Here is an 18,774-nt window from a genome sequence, read left to right as displayed (position 1 = left end):
GTTTTCCTGTGTTCGCTAGTATTTCTTTGAGGGTGTTATTTATGTCTTTCTTAAAATCCTGTATCATCGCCATGAGAAGTGATTTTATATCTGAATATTGCTTTTCCGGTGTGATGGTGTGTTCAGGACTTGCTATGGTGGGAGAATTGGGTTCTGATGATGCCAAGTAACCTTGGTTTGTGTTGTTTATTTTCTTACGCTTGCCCCCCGCCATCTGGTTATCTCTAGTGCTACCTGCCCTTGCTAAATTTGACTGGAGCCAGTCCTTCTTGTGATCCTGGTTGTGTCAGAACTCCTCAGAGTCAAGCTGTGTCTGTGATCCTGTGATTCTGGGCTTGTTAGATCACCTGAGAGTGGGGCTTCCTCTGTGTGTTGTGGGACTGACTTCGGAGCTTGCACCCAAGGTCTGCCCAGGACACCAACCCAGACAGACTGGAAGGAACCCGAGTCACTGGGCTGGTGGAGTTCCTGTGTGCCTGGTCCCAGTTACTCTCGGTGTTGGGACAGATGTTGGGTCCTCCTCACTTCTGATTCTGAGAGTGTCAGAGGGCCTGGGAGTGGAGCTTCCTCTGGGTGTTGTGGGACTGGCTGCAGAGCTTTCACCCAAGGTCCACTCAGGACACCAGCCCAGAGAGACCGGAAGGAACCAGAGCCACTCTGCTGGTGGAATCACTAACTAATTTCTAAATGGATTTGAGGGCCACTCCAAAAGAGAGAATTTCATGTCTGGTACTACAATCTTGGTCAAAAGTCCATGACTGGGGAGGCCATAGGTCACAAAGTAGAAGACACTATTGCTATTTTGCCAAATGGTCATGTTGTCAAAGTGCTTTCTAAATGTTTGTATCTTATATCCAAAGGCCTGGGCTGACCTCAGCCTTCATCAGAGAAGCTTCCTTTTAGGCAGCAGGCAGCACTCAACACAGGGAGATACAAATGACCAGGCAAGGCGCTCCTTTAATGGGTATTTTGCTCCCCCTTTTAAGAAGGAATGAAGTATCCACACTTTGGTCTTCCTTCTTCTTGAGTTTCTTGTGGTTTGTGAATTGTATTTTGGATATTCTGAGCTTCTGGGCTAATATCCACTTATCAGAGAGTGCATACCATGTGTGATTTTTTGTGATTGGGTTGCCTCACTCAGGATGATATTCTCCTGATCCATCCATTTCCCTAAGAATTTCATAAATTCATTGTTTTTAATAGCTGAGTAGTACTTCATTATGTAGATGCACCACATTTTCTGTATCCATTCCTTTGTTGAGGGACATGGGGTTGTTTCCAGTTTCTGGCTATTATAAATAAGGCTGCTATGAACATAGTAGAGCATGTGTCCTTATTACATGTTGGAGCATCTTCTGGGTATATGCCCAGGAGTGGTATAGCTGGGTCCTCTGGTAGTACTATGTCCAATTTCTGGAGGGACTGCCAAGCTGATTTCCAGAGTGGTTGAACCAGCTTGCAGTTCCACCACCAATGAAGTAATGTTCCTCTTTCTCCACAACCTCCCCAGTATCTGCTGTCACCTGAGTTTTTGATCTTAGCCATTCTGACTGGTGTGAGGTGGAATCTCAGGGTTGTTTTGATTTGCATTTCTCTAATGACTAATAGGGTTATTTGGTTCTCTGGAGTCTAACTTCTTGAGTTCTTTGTATACATTGGATATTAGCCCTCTATCACATATAGGATTGGTAAAGATCTTTTCCCAATCTGTTGGTTGCAGTTTTGTCCTATTGACAGCGTCCTTTGCCTTACAGAAGCTTTGTAATTTTATGAGGTCCCATTTGTCAATTCTTAATCTTAGAATTGATTCTGGTGTTCCTTTCAGGAAAATTTCCCCTGTGCCCATGTGCTTGAGGCTCTTCCCCACTTTCCTATCTATTAGTTTCAGTGTATCTGGTTTTATGTGGAGGTCCTTGATCCACTTGAACTTGAGCTTTGTACAAGGAGATAGGAATCGATCCATTCCTATCTCCTTGAGTGCTTATTCCTAAACGGAACATCTTTCCCAGCTGTCCCAGACTCCATAAGCATTGAGAAAGAGGCAGTGGAGAGAATGTAAGAGCTGAATGCTGTTTTATGGACATAACGTACTCTTACGCTCCAACAGCTACTGTAATGCACAGGATCGTGTGAAATCCAGCTGAGATACTAGAGCTGCCCTCCCCACCCCATACTGAGCATCCAAACACTGGCAACTGATTGCCCCGGGGGCAGGGATTCTTTTTCTATGAGGGTATGGCCACTGGCAGGTTTTCCATGCTCCAAGGAGTCACACTCACGCATGGGTAACTCTAGTTAAACTTAGTGGGTTATCAAAACAAGGGAAGCATGCATGACATTGGGAGAGAACATTCTAGAGGGGTATGGAAAGATTTGAGATGGGAAATAGGGGGCAGATATGGTGATATTACACCGTATACATGTATGAAATTCTCAAAGAATAAAAAGAAAAACAAAGAAACAAAAAGAGAACTCTCAAACAGATTCCAGAGCATTTTGTCAGTGAGCAAGCCCCCCTGGGTAGTCTAGGAATGAACTAACATAACTGGGCTCCTGAATTCCAGCCAAATTAAGACACCCTCCAAGAGCAGAGTCTTCGTCAGGCAGGGCCAGCTTCCCATTGGTGACCAGTGAGAAGCAGCTCCTTCCTCCATCATGCTGAAAGCCCATTAGCTGCCCTATTGCCTCTCTCTCTCTCTCTCTCTCTCTCTCTCTCTCTCTCTGTGTGTGTGTGTGTGTGTGTGTGCCCATTAGCTGCCCTATTGCCTCTCTCTCTCCTCCTTCATGCTGAAAGCCCATTAGCTGCCCTATTGCCTCTCTCTCTGTCTCTCTCTCTCTCTCTCTCTGTGTGTGTGTGTGCCCATTAGCTGCCCTATTGCCCCCCCCTCTCTCTCTCTGTGTGTGTGTGTGTGTGTTTACTGCAGCTCACAATCCTATAAATGTCCAGGGGATTTGCAACATAACTCATTGCACCTTTGCTCCAATGTAAAGATCGACAGGACCAAAGACTGCCTGTATGTGTCTCAGCTCATGGAAAAGGTTAGTGACTTCTCTTCCAAACAAAAGCTGACCCTGCCCTCTCTGGGGTATCCTAAAGGCTAGCCCTTCCTAACCGCTTATTCAGATCATACCTGCATCCTGCACACAGTGGCCACAGAGCCATGAGAGTTCTTGACTCTAAAATCCCCGCCCTTGCTGTCTTTCCTACCGATGCCTAGCTCTGTCTCCGCCATCCCAGCTCTGTCCGATTAGATGCTCCTTCCTCCGTGTCTCCCCTTTGTGTACCATCTGGAACCCTGTCTATCCACATGCCCCAGCTCTGGTGGGAGGAAGATGGCTTATGTGTCACTGTCAGGATGAATCTCCTTTTGAATTGACCTGTGTACATAGAAAGAACACGAAAAACCCCAAGTGTTCTCAGAGCCAGAGGGCTGGGGTGGAATCATTCCAAACATCGGCTTCAGGAAGTTGCCTATGCACCAACAATCAAAAAGTCCTGTTTTTCTTACTTGGATGTCTTTGTGTGTCATCTGTTTGACTATTCATCTAAGTTCTCTATGACTCTAGCTCATTCTGCCTATGTCCCTATCACTTTTCATTTTTTGCCATTCCCTTATCATCTTTCTACAGTAGTAGCTGAAAGTGTACTGTCTTATCACCATCTCTATCCACTTAAATAACTTATTATTAAGTGGGTCAAGGGGAGAGAGATTTGAGCATCCTCAAGTCAGTTTGCCTCCTCTGCCCTGAAGCTATTGACAAGTGAATGCATTTGTGCATTTCTGGGGTTGCGTTCCCTGTCCATAAGTCAGATGCAAGAAACCTTTTGACACTGCTCCCTGTGCCTGACTCATGAGCCACACACTCAGGAATGGATGTGAACTGCGGAGTCCTGCAGAAACCGTTGTTGCAAAGGTTATGTTTTCACAGTGTATTCTTGTCACCTCATTTCCTAATGTCTGAACCCATTTCTCTATTTGATTTCTTCACCTGCCTCTCCTCCCTTGTCTTTGCCTCCTAACTGATCTCCCTCCCTCTTTTCCAGTTGATGCTCTCTTCTCAATCTTTTCCCTAAGCAAATAGATCTCCTGTTTGTGCATTTTCCTTTCTGTCTCCTTTGAGAAAAAAAAAATATTAGCATGTCTTGCAGAGGTTTATAAATATATTATGATGAGGTATGTAACATAAGGATCCAGCTCTTCTGTGTTCTCTAAGACCTATAGAATAAACAAAATTACAAAAGAAACAGAACAGGGGTTAAGGAAATGACAAGATTTTTTTTATTAAGTTTGTTTAAATTGAAATATAATCTCATCGCTTCTCCTCTTGCGTCCCTTCCTCTAACACCTCCCAGGTGCCCTCCTCACTTTCCAACTGATATCCTCTCTAACTACAAGCAACAGGACAGCTATCTGAGAACTTTCCAGTCTAGAAAAGTGGTCTTTAAACAAGCTATTGAGATCGAAATCTTCAAAGATCTCTTCCAACATGTACGGTGCAAGAAAAGGAAGAGAGTGGGGAGGAGGCAGTGGGCGTGTCCCACAACCACTGATCACCACTTGCACTGATTTTAACATTTCTGTTAACTGTTGATCTTACACCAACCCACACAAGAAAAAGGTCTTAGCAAAGGGCTCTGTGGAAGAGGCAGAACTGAGCTGTAAGCAGGCTTTGAGCACCACAGTCTGCACACACAGGTACAAGAGGCTAAAAGTCCAAACCTGTTGAAGGTTGGTATCAACCACTTCATGTAACTGGTCGCATCAAGACACAGCTATGGTTGACATATTGATGCAGTGTCCCCAGGGAGAGAAGACCCTTCCAGCCCCCTTCCACCTGGATACACCTTCTCACAGACACTGCCACCGGTGACAGAGATAGTCAGCCCTTTGCTTTATAGTGGCCCAAAGTGCACAGAAACACTAAAACACTATCTTAAATTCATATCAGGCTGTGAGCATAAGGTATGTATGAAATATAAGTGAATTTTGTTTTTGGATTTGGGGGTTCCCCCTCGAGCTATCTCATTGTATACAGATGTGAAACATCTGAAAACTAGCCCTCTCTGGTGTGGAGCATTTCAGGTAAGAGATCCTCAACTTGATTTGGTTTATCTGAGTTCAGTCCTTGAGCTCTGGGTACAAATCTACAGTATCCAAAACGGTTTTCACATGCAGATATTGGGTCTGAAACAAATGTACATATCCCTCCCTAATTCTGTTCCTGTCATCGAGCAGCTAACTGCTTAGTTCTCTCAAAGGTTTTCTGATTGAATTAAATATGATAATTTTTAACTGGGACAAACCCCTGTTTTGGGCTAGCTCATAGGCTCTTGAGGGGAACCCAGTAATATTATTATTCTGCTAAATGAACATAGTAATAAGCATTCTCCTGAGGTCTTGACTTTATTCCAAAAGACCAATGCATCTCTCAACCTAAAGCAAAGAAGTGCTTTGCAATAGATGGTGATCTGCACAGAGCCCCACCCCTGATTCTCTGCAGCAAATGAGAGACTTTATCTTGTTGAATTTATCTAAGCCATAGTAAAGAAAGGCTTAAACATAAATCTCAATCTTCCTGAGACTGGGACAAAAAGAATCTCACCAGAAGACTGGCAGCCGCAACTCAGTCATGAATTCAGGACCAGTGTTTCTTAATTTGAGGAGCAATCCTAACAATTGTTTAAATATTGATTCCAGCATGCCTTAAAGGGAGCAGGCAGAGTATGATACAACTAGCCCACCTTTGGGTCCGCCGATTCATTTTCATAATGAAAGGTCATCTAGAATTCCTACATATCAAATTCATAGCATTGTATGTACAATGATTACAGTGTTTCAACTCTCAGAGTTTTCTAATTTTTGCAACTGTCTAGACTCAGCAAGACACACAAAAATGTATGTCTTATAACACACAAAAAAGTGAAATAAACGATTAACCTTATAGCTCCATAATTTATAAGCAATATTTTAAGGAAAAAGAAATTTGCTTTTAAGTAATGTGGCCATACACAATATTCTAAACACACTGACATACATCTTGCTTTTTTGTTTCAGTTTAATTATAATTTATCATGAGTTCATAGATACAATTTTAATAACTACAAGATATTTTATTTCTCTAAGTAATAACAATACCCTTATGACAGTTCCTAATCCCCTCCATACAAATAGTGCTTGGAGTCCAGCTTTGTGTGTGAACATTCTCAATTGGCAATTTATTAGGTTTTTTGGTGGATAAGTCTCCTTATTTAGTAAGCTTCTGCAACATCATCTGGAGCCAAAGCACTTTCCAGAGAATTCCGTAAGAACTTTTCATTTCATCCTCAGGTTAACCCTGCAGTATCAGAGCCTTCACTATTTTTGTTTTGGAGACGAGGAAACTAAAACCTGGTAACTTAAATCAGTTCCAGTTACGTTGCTGGCAAAGTGGAAGAGCTGGGGTTTAAACTCGGGTCTTTGAACTTTCTGTGTGGCAAATGGTCTCTACATTAAAAGAATGGATATATTTTGATTAATTCTCTGAGAATCTCATACCATATATTTTGATCATATTCTCCCCCAACTCCAAAAAGCCACCCACAGTCCAAACACCCCTGATTGCTGTACTTTCTGTCCTTTTTAATAATAATAATGATAATGATAATGATAATAAAAATAATAATAATAGCCCATCAGCCTGAATTTGTGATGTCTATATACTTAGTGTGAGCCCAGCCTCAAAAAATACATCCTTAGGGAAAACTAGCTTTCTCTCTCCCCTTGAAACCACCAACTGTCAGTAAACCTCAGTTAGGGACGTACCCACCCCTCTCCCTCCCTGCTAGAAGGTCCATACACTTGACCTTGTGCGGTTTCGTGCAGGCAAGCTTGGCCATTGTGACTTCGTGCATGCAGCAGTCCGATCACTTCTGGAAGACACTGTTTTTCTGCAGTGCGGGTTTCATGCAGGCGAGCTTGGCCGTTGTGACTTCGTGCATGCAGCAGTCCAGTCACTTCTGGAAGACAGTGTTTTTCTGCGGTCTTTCCAGACCTCTGGCTCTTACAGTCTTTAAGCTCCCTCTTTCATGATCTCCGAGCCTTGGGGGATCGATGAGACATAGCTGTCCCTGTTTGTGTCTGAATGCCCTTGGACACTTATTCTCTTCGTTTTGACCAGTTGGGAGTTTCTAAGTTAACCACGATTTGCACGAAGAAATTTCTCTGATGAGGTCTGAGAGCTTACACTAATCCGTGAGTAGAGAGATACATTTAGAAGATATTTTCATACTATGTCCATTTAACAAGAGAGTTAGGTTGTGCTGGCTAGTTTCATGTTGAAGCTAGAGTCGCTTTGGAAGAGGGAGCCACAATTAAGAAAATACCATTCCAGGTTGGCCTATGTTAACAAGCCAGTTTTTTTTTTTTCCAGAGTGGATCCAACGTCAGATGTTCCCCCTGGGGTAGCTCAGCTTTGTGCATCATGAGGTGAGGTCCCTTCTCTTCCCTGCTGCACTGATTCTGTGACTGACCATTTTAGTCACGGCAACACAATGAGGTAAGGCATGAATCCTTCCAAGAGTCCCATTATGTATGTGTGTCATGGCATAGAGACCCAGTGTCCCTGAACAGTGTCTAACAGATTGACTAACAATGAAATAAATTATACTTGAAAACGAACATAGTAAATACTCAAAAGCCATCACTTCCTAATTTGATCACTACATTTTACTGTTTCCTTTGCTTTTGGTTTGTATGCACCATGTGTATGCATGAGTGTCTGTGTGTGTATGGTGTGTTTACATGTGTGTATAATATATGTATGTGTGAGGAGGCGTGTGCATGTCATGGCACATTAGTGGAAGAGAGAGGACCAGCTCTTGTTTGGTCCTCGTCGTCCATCTTGTTTGAAGCTGGATCTCTTTGGGCTGTCTGCAGATACAATTGCAGGCCAGCTGGCTCAGAACCTCCTAAGGATCCACCTGTCTGAATTCCACAGAGGACTACAAAAGCCCTGGGATTAGAGTCATACCCAACTTCTCCTGGTTTCTAGAAATTCAAATCTAAGTCCTTCCTCACACTCTTGCAAACATTCTGCCCACCAAACCATCTCCTGAGCCCATAAGTAGTGCAAAGTGGTCATTGGCAAAGAACTTCTAGAATCAGGGGCTCCAGGTTTGAATCTGAGCTTCACTACTTACTGTCTGACCTTGGGAAAGGTATTGAGCCTTCTTATACAGCAAGGATGACAGAAAGACTATCTACCACATAGGATAATTGCAAGGTTTAAAAGATGTGTGTAAGGTTTAAAAGATGTGTGTTGTGTGTAGAACACAGAGTATGTAACACCATTTGTTTTATGATTATTTTGATGTAGAATCAGATCACACCATGGAAACATCTTTCTAGTCACATTTTACTAAGAATTGTTTAAAGTAGGTAGTTATTAATGTATAACTGTATCAAATGTTTCTGGACATCAATGCAATTTACTAGAGGACTTAACTTTTCATATATTAATGTAGTGAGTTATGTAGCAGCAGTCCAACTAGAAGACACTCAGATCCCAGCAAGGAACACCATTTGGCCTGGTCCTCTTTGAATGCCACACTGAATTCCATTCAGTAACAATTGGTTTTGTCCACATCAGCATCATTAGCATATTCTCTTGTCATAATTATCTTTTGGGTGCTCTCACTGGTTTTGTTCTTAATAGCTTCATTGCTTTATGAAGATATTAAAGATCTCATTTTTATTTTCACAAACCTCACTAGCCTTGGGAAACATGAAACTTTCTACCAGATAGGAGGGACTTGCCTTGGGGTTATCAGAAGCTGGGGTTATTAGGCCCAGGTTTTGTGGTCTTTATCTGTTTTCACGATTCTCAGGCTTGACTGTGCATTAGAATTGCCTGCAGAACTTCTAAAATTACTCGTGTAGGGAGGAGGGAGGGCAATGAATATGTTATTATTTTGATTTATCCCACAACACAAACATATTTCAAAACATCACATTGTAGTGCACACATCTATCGGTCATCTATAAATCTATCATCTATCTACATATCACTATCCATCATCTATGTATGTATGTGTGTATGTATGTATGTATGTATCCATCTCCTGTCTGCCCATTCATCTGTCAATCCATCTGTCTGTCTGTGATTATTATTTGTCAATTCCTATTTTAATCCATTGATGCCTAGATACCCCCCAATACCTTCTGTTTTAATGGTCTAGGGGTGTTTTAAAATTCTCCAAGAGACCATAACATAGAGCAAACATTCAGAACTGCTTTCTACATTCTGTAATGAGGTATTTCAGTCAGGACATTAGTCTAATCTTATCCTTTTTCCAGTGAATTTAGTGAGTTATGTTAATCTAGAAAAATGCCCATTTCCTCCCTGCTTTTAAACTGGTCCTAGATTTTTGTGATGCAAAACGCACAATTGTGTGATTATTTTTGCTCTTGTGGAGTCCAGTGTACTCACAAAGGCTACACAGGAAAAGGAAGCTCTCTCTTCTTGGTGGGAAACCTACTGACACTTAAAGAGAGCTCTCAGATTCTGCCTGCGTCTTCACTTCAAAGTTCCCTTCAACGGTTTGTTATGCGATTGTAGATCCTGTGCTAACCCGTTTGTCTCTAAACACAATCCCACCATTCAGGACCACTTGGACAGTCCAGAAATGTCTGGAAATATCAGTCAAGGAGTTAGCTGGGCTGAGGAAGTAAAAGACACCCAGAAGACTAGGAGTGATAAAACTAGACTGGACATTTTAGCACCCAACGTTTTACTATTTCTCCAAATGCCCAGAATATGCACAGTCAAGAGTGAACTGGAGTGAACTGCAATGTAAGCTACTAATGTTGGAGCCTCCAGGGTGTCAATGTAGTCTCAGCTACATTACAAGATGTTCTGCTGTGAGATGTTGAGGACAGGGGTGGGGGAGCTGTGTATAATGATGTGGGGACTAAAGATAATCCTTAACTCTTTCTGTGAATCTTAAACCAATCTATCTCTCTCTCTCTCTCTCCCCCCCCCCCTCTCTCTCTCTTTCTCTCCCCATGTGTGTGTGTGTGTCTCACTCTGTGTGTCTCTGTCTCTGTGTGTGTGTATGTCTGTGTCTGTGTGTGTCTCTGTGTGTGTGTGTCTCTGTCTCTCTCTGTGTGTGTGTGTCTCTGTCTCTCTCTGTGTGTGTCTGTGTGTGTGTCTCTTGCTCTGTGTGTGTGTGTCTGTCTCAGTCTGTGTGTGTGTCTGTCTCTGTGTGTGTCTCTGTCTCTCTCTGTCTCTCTCCCTCTGTGTGTGTGTCTCTTGCTCTCTCTGTGTGTGTCTCTGTCTCAGTCTGTGTGTGTGTCTGTCTGTCTGTGTGTGTGTCTCTGTCTCTGTATCTCTCTCTCTCTTTGTGTGTGTGGGGGGCGGGGCTGTAGGGGTAGGAGAGACTGATGATGGTATTTCAGGACCAACCTAATAGACACAAAATCCTATAAAAAATTCTTGGTTGATGCTCACAGGACTTCAGCCAACAATAGCATTTTCTGTGCCTTTAATAGAATTTAGTATAACTATAATTTGTTGTCTTTTTTGCTTTTTATTTTGTTGTTTATTTACACCTCCCCCCGGTCTGTGCTTTTGGAAGTAGGTTATCCAAACAGCTCCTTGTGCCTGTTAGTCTTTGCCAACCTGACACAAACCTGAACATACCAGGGAAGAAGGAATATCAGTTGAGGAACTTGCTTCCATGAGATTGCCCTGTGGGCCTTACTCTGTCTATTGATGCAGGGTGGCCCAGCCCACTGTGGACAGTGGCATGTTTGGGTGTGTGTGCTTGGACACTATAGAAACACATAGCCGAACAAAACCAAGGAAATAAAGCAAGTAAGCAGTGTTCCTCCACTGAGTTCCTGCTTATAAGCTAAAAAATAAATAAATAAACCTTTGCCTCCCCAAGTTGCTTTTATCGCAAAAACAGAGAAGCAAGTAAAGCACTCCTATACACGGTTGGCTCACCTGTCCTTCCTTTCTTCCTTCTTGAAGCAGACCCCAAAAGGGAGCACCTAGGAACAGCAGCACAGTGACTGAGTTCATCCTCGTGGGCTTTGAGCAGAGCTCCCCTTCCACCCGGGCATTGCTCTTCACCCTCTTCCTGGCTCTCTACAGCCTCGCCATGGCCATGAATGGCCTCATCATCTTCATCACGTGGACTGACCCCAGGCTCAGCAGCCCCATGTACTTCTTCCTTGGACACCTGTCTTTCCTGGACATCTGCTTCATCACCACCACCATCCCACAGATGTTGCTCCACCTGGTGACCAAGAATCACACCGTCTCCTTTGCCTCCTGTTTGACTCAGATGTACCTTGTTTTTGGTGTGGGCGTGGCCGAGTGCATCCTCTTGGCTTTCATGGCCTATGATCGTTATGTGGCCATCTGCCACCCACTGAACTATGCCCAAATCATGAGCCAGAAGGTGTGTATCAGGCTCGTGTGTTCTTCCTGGATCTTTGGGATGGTCAATGGCATCCTTCTTGATTACATGACATTCCGAGGTCCATTCTGCAGAGAGAACCACATAGAAAACTTCTTCTGTGAGGCTCCCATAGTGATTGCCCTTTCCTGTGGGGATCCTGAGTTCAGTCTGAAGGTGATCTTTGTGGATGCCATTGTGGTGTTGCTCAGTCCCATGATGCTCATCGTCACTTCCTATGCCCGCATCCTGGCCTCCATCCTCCGCAGGGCCTCCTCCTCAGGTAGGGGAAAGACCTTTTCCACTTGTGCCTCCCACCTGACCGTGGTTGTCTTTTTCTACACCTCAGCCATGTTCTCTTACATGAATCCCCGCAGTACGCATGGGCCTGACAAAGACAAGCCTTTCTCCCTCCTCTACACCATCATCACCCCCATGTGTAACCCCATCATCTACAGCTTCCGCAACAAGGAAATGAAGGGGGCCATGGGGCGGGCTCTTGGGAGAGGCAGCCTGGCTCAGGCAGAGTCTTTTTAGCCTGAAATTCCTTGAATGAATTCAAACTACTGGAAATAGAAACTTATCCCCTTTCTAGCCTTTATTCCCAATGCTGGAGGGTTTCAGGAAAGACATTCATGTCTTCCTTGGTACCAGACTCAGACCTTGAAGTAATTTCTCCTGATATCTAAGGCTCATATCTTGAGTTGGCTTCCAGCATAGACTGAGCTTCTCTGATTTCTCTTGGTAATCTGTTTTCATGGTTGGAGGGACAAATGTGATGTTATAGGGCTATGTCACTAACTGAGAAGAATCAGGCATGCTTCACAAGATAAAGGAATTAGCATAGGCTTAGTTAGGGTTCTATTCCTGTGAAGAGACACCGTGACCACTGTGACTCTTACAAAGGAAAACATTTAACTAGGGTTGGGTTAAGGTTCAGAGGTTTAGTCTATTACTGTCATGATAGAAAGCATCACAACACGCTGGCAGACATAGTGCTGGAGAAAGAATGGAGAATTCTACATCCGAATGGGCAGGCCCCAGGAAGATCTCAAAGCCCGCCCCCAGTGGTTCACTTCCTCCAACAAAGCCACACCCACTCCAACAAGACCACACCTCCTAACAGTGCTGCTTCCTATAGGCCCAAGGGGGCCATTTTTATTCAAACCACCACAAGCATAAAAAACAGAATGATTGGGAAAGCTTTTGCTTAGGAAGCGAATAGTTTGAAAGTCAAAGTGTGGAGACAGTGGGTTGGACAGACAGTTGGAGTGTGTGAGAGATGCAGAGTCCCATCCCTGCATCTGCGGTGGCCAACAAATTCTCTAAGTTCATAGAAGGAAAAGGGTAGTTGATGAGTGGCCTTTTATTGCTTTCCAAAACCCAGTAAGAGAAGGCAAAAGATTTTAGATTAATGTTGAGAAGGGAGAATGGAACAAGAGTCAAAGGCTGGAAGCAGCAGCCTGTTCTGCTTGTGGGTGTAAGCAGGGAGGTCCATCTGGATCACAGAAGGCCCACAGCCAGGGACTCTGAGGGACTCACACCATCCAACAACAGATCTGGGACTCTGAGGGACTCATACCATCCAACAACAGATCTGGGACTCTGAGGGACTCACACCATCCAACAACAGATCTGGGACTCTCTGAGGGACTCACACCATCCAACAACAGATCTGGGACTCTCTGAGGGACTCACACCATCCAACAACAGATCTGGGACTCTCTGAGGGACTCACACCATCCAACAACAGATCTGGGACTCTCTGAGGGACTCACACCATCCAACAACAGATCTGGGACTCTCTGAGGGACTCACACCATCCAACAACAGATCTGGGACTCTCTGAGGGACTCACACCCCTCAACAATACAGCAGGGACTCTCTGAGGGACTCACACCCCTCAACAATACAGCAGGGAGTCCCTGAGGGACTAACACCATCTAACAACAGATCTGGGACTCTCTGAGGGACTCACACCCCTCAACAATACAGCAGGGAGTCCCTGAGGGACTCACACCATCCAACAACAGATCAGGGATTCTCTGAAGGACTCACACCCCTCAACAATACAGCAGGGAGTCTCTGAGGGACTCACACCATCTAACAACAGATCAGGGATTCTTTGAAGGACTCACACCCCTCAACAATACAGCAGGGAGTCCCTGAGGGACTCACACCCCTCAACAATACAGCAGGGAGTCTCTGAGGGACTCACACCATCCAACAACAGATCTGGGACTCTCTGAGGGACTCACACCCCTCAACAATACAGCAGGTCTACTTTAACACGTTTGTACTTTTGTTGCTGGTTTTATCCTCTTGCCCCAGCTTTGTAAGTAATGGAAATGCATGTGCAAGCTACCACACCTGACTCTATTTGATGCTTTCATCACTGTCCTGGCCATATTTTGTAACATTTAATACCTTTATTTTCCTCTTATGTGGAGTCCTGGTAGCTGGACCTTTATTAACCACTTCAGTGAGCTTCCTTGTCATTTAGAGCTGGTTGAGTTTACTTAAGGAGCATTACCGGCAGGATGCAGGACAGAGAGACTGTGTACAGGTACAGTTATTTTTCTGGTTCCTTTGGTCACCCAGGTTCTTGATCCCAGAGTCACAGATATCTCTGCTCTCCCTCTTTCCCCTTAAGGTGAAAGGAAGAAGAGATGAATAATCTACATACATATATGAATTTAAATCTGCAGTTCAAATATCCCTATAAATATAGAGACAGACATACAATTTGATGTTAGTAAGCACTCCCCTCCCAAAAAAAAGTCTGATTTTGAACATAGCTACTTGAATAAGCATAAAGGCTCATATGTTAAGGCTTGTTATGGTATCCATCTGGAATGTTCCCCGACAAGCTCCTGCTTTGAATACTTGGTCCCCAGCTTGTGGTGCAGCTTAAAAGTTCCGGGGCTTTTAGACAGTGATGGCGGTACCAAGCTTCTATAGGGGATTGATGTTCAGCCTGACTTGCATCTTGGGTTCTGCTGCTCTGTACCATGTGGGCAGCTTCTGTCTCTTGCTCAAGATGCATGGATGGAGTCACTCCCATCATCACATTTTCTTCTACTTTGGCGAATCAGAATCTCTCTGAAACCGAGAGCCAAAGTAAGAGGAGATCATGGTGGGGCTGGAGAGATGGGTCAGTGGTTAAGAGCACTGAGTCCTCTTCCAGAAGTTGTGAGTTCAATTCCCAGCAACCACATGGTGACTCACAATCATCAGTAAGGGATCTGATGCCCTTGCCCTCTTCTGGTGTGTCTGAAGACAGCAACAGGGTACTCATATTTATAAAATAAATAAATAAATCTTTAAACGAGAAAAGAGGAGATTGTGGTCTCACAATCTCATTGAAAGGCACAACCTCAATAGCATAGGAGCTTCCAGTGGTTCCTAGTCTCTTCATCATCTTTCTATGGCAATACCCTGGGGACCAAGTCCACCTTGTTTTCTCTTAAGTCACTGTGATCAACACCTGCCATCAACAACTTAAGGGATGATTTATTTTGACTTCATGGTGACAAAATAAAAAGACTTTTCTACCCCTCAGCATGTGTCTTGCCTCAGCACGTGCATCTGTCTCAGCCGACATCACTCAGCCCAAGTCCACGGAAGCAGCAAGGAACCGCAGCCCACCAGCAGATTTTTTGGGTGCATTTTCTCTATGGAGTCCCAACAAATGCAGTTCAACTATGCAGTGTAAGGTGGACCAATACATGTGCGCTATTAGCAAAGAATCCTCCATCACATGTCCTTTCACGTGCTCACTGTAGCAGAACACCCTTTCTCCTGTGTCTGCCTCAGCGAAATGTTCCTTCATGTGTTTGCACCAGCAAAGCACCATCCAACCGACTTTCCCAAATAATGAAGGTAAAGCTAGTTGGAGAAAGAAGCACCCATGTTTGAATGTCTAATTGAGTGGCAGACAAAGTGACAAATCAGAGAAAGATTTGACAGAGTAGGATACACCCAGCTCTGACAAGAAGAGAAAGGCAAGGCAAGCTACTTAAGGGGCAGTACAGAGAGAGGAGGAGGCAATTTAGAGAGACAGGTTAGAAGACAGAACAAGCTAGACCCACGTGAAGACCACACTGCACAGCTGCTACATATGAGCAGGGAGGCCTAGGCCCAAGCCATGAGTGCTCTTTGGTTGGTGACTTAGTCTCTGAGAGACCCAAGGGTCCAGGTTAGTTGACACTGTTGTCTTTCTGTAGAGTTCCTATCCCCTCTGGGTTCCTCAGTCTTTCCCCCAATTCTTCCGTAAGAGTCACCAAGCTCTGTCCAACATATGGCTCTGAGTCTCTGCATGTGTTTCAGTGAGCCAGTGGGTGGAGCCTCTGAGAGGACAGGCATTCTAGGCACCTGTCTGCAAGCATAGCAGAGGACCATTAATAGTGTCATGGATTTGTGCTTGCCCATGGGATGGGTCTCAAGTTGGGCCAGTTATTGATTGGCCATTCCCTCAGTCTCCACTTCATTGCCCCTGCATTTCTTATAAACAGGACAAATTTTGGGTCAAAAGTTTTGTGGGTGGGTTGGGGTCCTTATCCCCACACTGGGAGTCCTGCCTGGCTACCGGAGGTGGCCTCTTCAGGTTCCATATCCCCCCACTGCTATGAATCTCTGCAAAAGTTACCCCCATAGATTCCTGGGAGTCTTCCAGACCCCAGGTCTCTGGCATGTCCTAGAGAAGACCCCACCCACCACCCCTGCCAGCCTAAGATCTCCATTCAGTCTTCTGGTCTTCTCTCCTGTCTCTCCCAACACCTGATCCTGAACCTCACCCATTCACCTCCCCAGCCCCTGTCCCAACCAATTCCCTCCCTTGATCAGCCGCCTATGATTATTGTATTCCCCCTTCTAACTGAGATTTGAGCATCCTCACTCGAACCTTCCTTTCTGTTTAGCTTTCTTGGGTCTTTGGAGTGTAGTGTGAGTATCCTGTACTTTGTGACTAATGTCCACTTATAAGCAAGTATATACCTTGCATATTCTTTTGGATCTGGGTTGCCTCATTCAGAATATTTTCTAGTTCCATCCATTTGCCTGCAAAATTTAGTGTCCTTGCTTTTAATAGCTAGATAGTATTCCTTTGTGTAAATGAAACACATATTTTTAAGATTTATTTATTTATTTTATGTGTATGAGTACACTGTAGCTGTACAGTTGGCAGTGAGTCATCATGTGGCTGCTGGGAATTGAACTCAGGATGGCCCTGCTCGCTCTGGCCTGCTCACTGCAGCCCACTTGCTCCAGTGTAATATACCGTAGCTGTCTTCAGACGCACCAGAAGAGGGCATCAGATCTTATTATGGGCATCAGATCTTATTATGGGTGGTTGTGAGCCACCATGTGGTTGCTGGGATCCGAACTCAGGACCTTCGGAAGAACAGTCAGTGTTCTCACCCATTGAGCCATCTCACTAGCCTGAAAGACGTTTTCTGTATCCATTCTTCAGTTGAGGAACATCTGGGCTGTTTCCATTTTCTGGCTATTACAAATGAAGCTACTATGAACATAGTTGAGCAAGTGTCTTTATGGGATGGTGGAGCATCTTTTGGGTATATGCCCAGGATTAGTATAACTAGGTCTTCAGGTAGAATTATTTCTAATTTTCTATGAAACTGCCAGATTAATTTCCAGAGTGACTGTACAAGTTTGCACTCCCACCAGCAATGGAGGAATGTTGCTCTTGCTCCATATCCTCTCCAACATGTGCTGTCACTTGAGGTGTTTGATCTTAGCCATTCCAATTGGTCTAAGATGGAACCTCGGAGTTTGATTTGGATTTCCCTGATGACTAAGGATGTTATCCATTTCTTTAAGTGCTTCTTTGCCATTTAAGATTCTTCAGTTGAGAATTCTGTTCAGCTCTGTACCCCATTTTTAATTGGGTTATTTGAGTTGGTGTTGTCTAATTCCTTGAGTAGGGTTGATGAAATTCTTTTCCCAATCTGTAGGCTACCATTTTGTCCTAATGACAGTGTCCTTTGCCTTACAGAAGCTTTCCAGTTTCATAAGTCATTGGTGTTCTGTAGCAGGAGACGATTTCTCTTACTGTGATTTACTGTGTCCAGTTTTACGTTGAGGTCTTTGATCCATTTGGACTTGAGTTTTGTGTAGGGTGATAAATATGGATATATTTACATTCTTCTACACAGACAGCCACTTAGACTAGCACCATTTATTGAAGATGCTATCTTTTTTCGTTATATGGTTTTTTACTTCATTGTCAAAAAAACAAAAAAAACCATTTTTTTTACTTGAAGTTTCCATCAAGTTGATATAAAACCAGCCAATTCAGAGACTAAAGGGTCTTGAAGCTCTAATATAAACCTCATAAAGATTCATAAAACTTCTTTGAAGTCCACAATGCAGATCTCCTAGACTATTCCCCTAGTGGGATAGTCCACACCAGTCCCTCTTTAGAGTGCCCCACTTGGATTTACCCACTAAGCTGGTTTGTTACAAACTTCTGCTTAGCCTGTCTGTTCACTGACGTCATTCTTTCAAGAAGACTAGGACTGTGGGATAGCCACAACACTTGCCATACTACTACAACTGTGTTGGAGTTAAAAGGTGATTTTGTGTTGAGTAGTATTTATTTTTATGAAGCTGGGCACATTTGTGCTTGGTGAGCCATATGTTTAGAATTGTGATATCCCTTTGGTGGATTGTTCCACTGTTTAGTGTTGAGTAGCACTGTATCTCTTCCGACTAATTTTGTTCTTTAGTCTGATTTTCATCAGATATTAGAGTAATTTTTCCTGACTGTTTCCTGGTCCCACTTGCTTGGGATATCATTTTCTATCCCCAGGCTCTTCTGTAAAGGTCAGCTCTATCTATAATAGCAATCAGGATCCAGGGGATAACTCACTGTGAAATAGAATAATAGTCATCCACAAAGCAATTACAACTTAAGTACAAACTGTTTTAGGGAGTACAGAGATACAAATAGTGTTTTTTGTTGTAGTGTATTAGCCCTTGTGGGTATGAGTGGAACACAAAAAGGAAAGAAAGGAAATGATGAAACAAGTGATTAGTATCCGGGTAGTATGAGAAGTGGAGGGAGGTGGCTTTGTAGGTTGGAAAGGTGAGGTACGCAAAGGGCTATCCAGTGAGATGGCAGTTAGAGCACAACAGCTTAATTAATGCATGGAATCCTTCCCAGTCACATGAAAATGACAGCTGATGCAGAGACTCATGACTGCTCAAGGTGCTAAGTGCACACGACTTTAGATGACTTGTCCTTCCATAGAACATCCGAGTTACCTGCCAAGGCTTATGGAACACTATGGGAGAGATAGTGGAACAATTGA

General features: G+C 43.9%; 1 protein-coding gene across 1 annotated transcript; it reads left to right on the top strand.

Annotated features, from left to right (window-relative positions):
• Positions 1-7,531: 7,531 nt before the first annotated feature.
• On the top strand, positions 7,532-11,980 carry LOC116082780 (olfactory receptor 10AD1-like). The gene is made up of 2 exons (XM_031359718.1): positions 7,532-7,536; positions 11,017-11,980. Exons 1-2 carry the CDS (start codon positions 7,532-7,534, stop codon positions 11,978-11,980), a joined length of 969 nt encoding a protein of 322 aa, XP_031215578.1.
• Positions 11,981-18,774: the final 6,794 nt, after the last annotated feature.

The sequence above is a fragment of the Mastomys coucha genome, unplaced genomic scaffold (genome assembly GCF_008632895.1).
Source record: "Mastomys coucha isolate ucsf_1 unplaced genomic scaffold, UCSF_Mcou_1 pScaffold11, whole genome shotgun sequence".
NCBI classification, from domain to species: Eukaryota; Metazoa; Chordata; class Mammalia; order Rodentia; family Muridae; genus Mastomys; species Mastomys coucha.
This window is presented reverse-complemented; position numbering and strand designations above follow the sequence as displayed.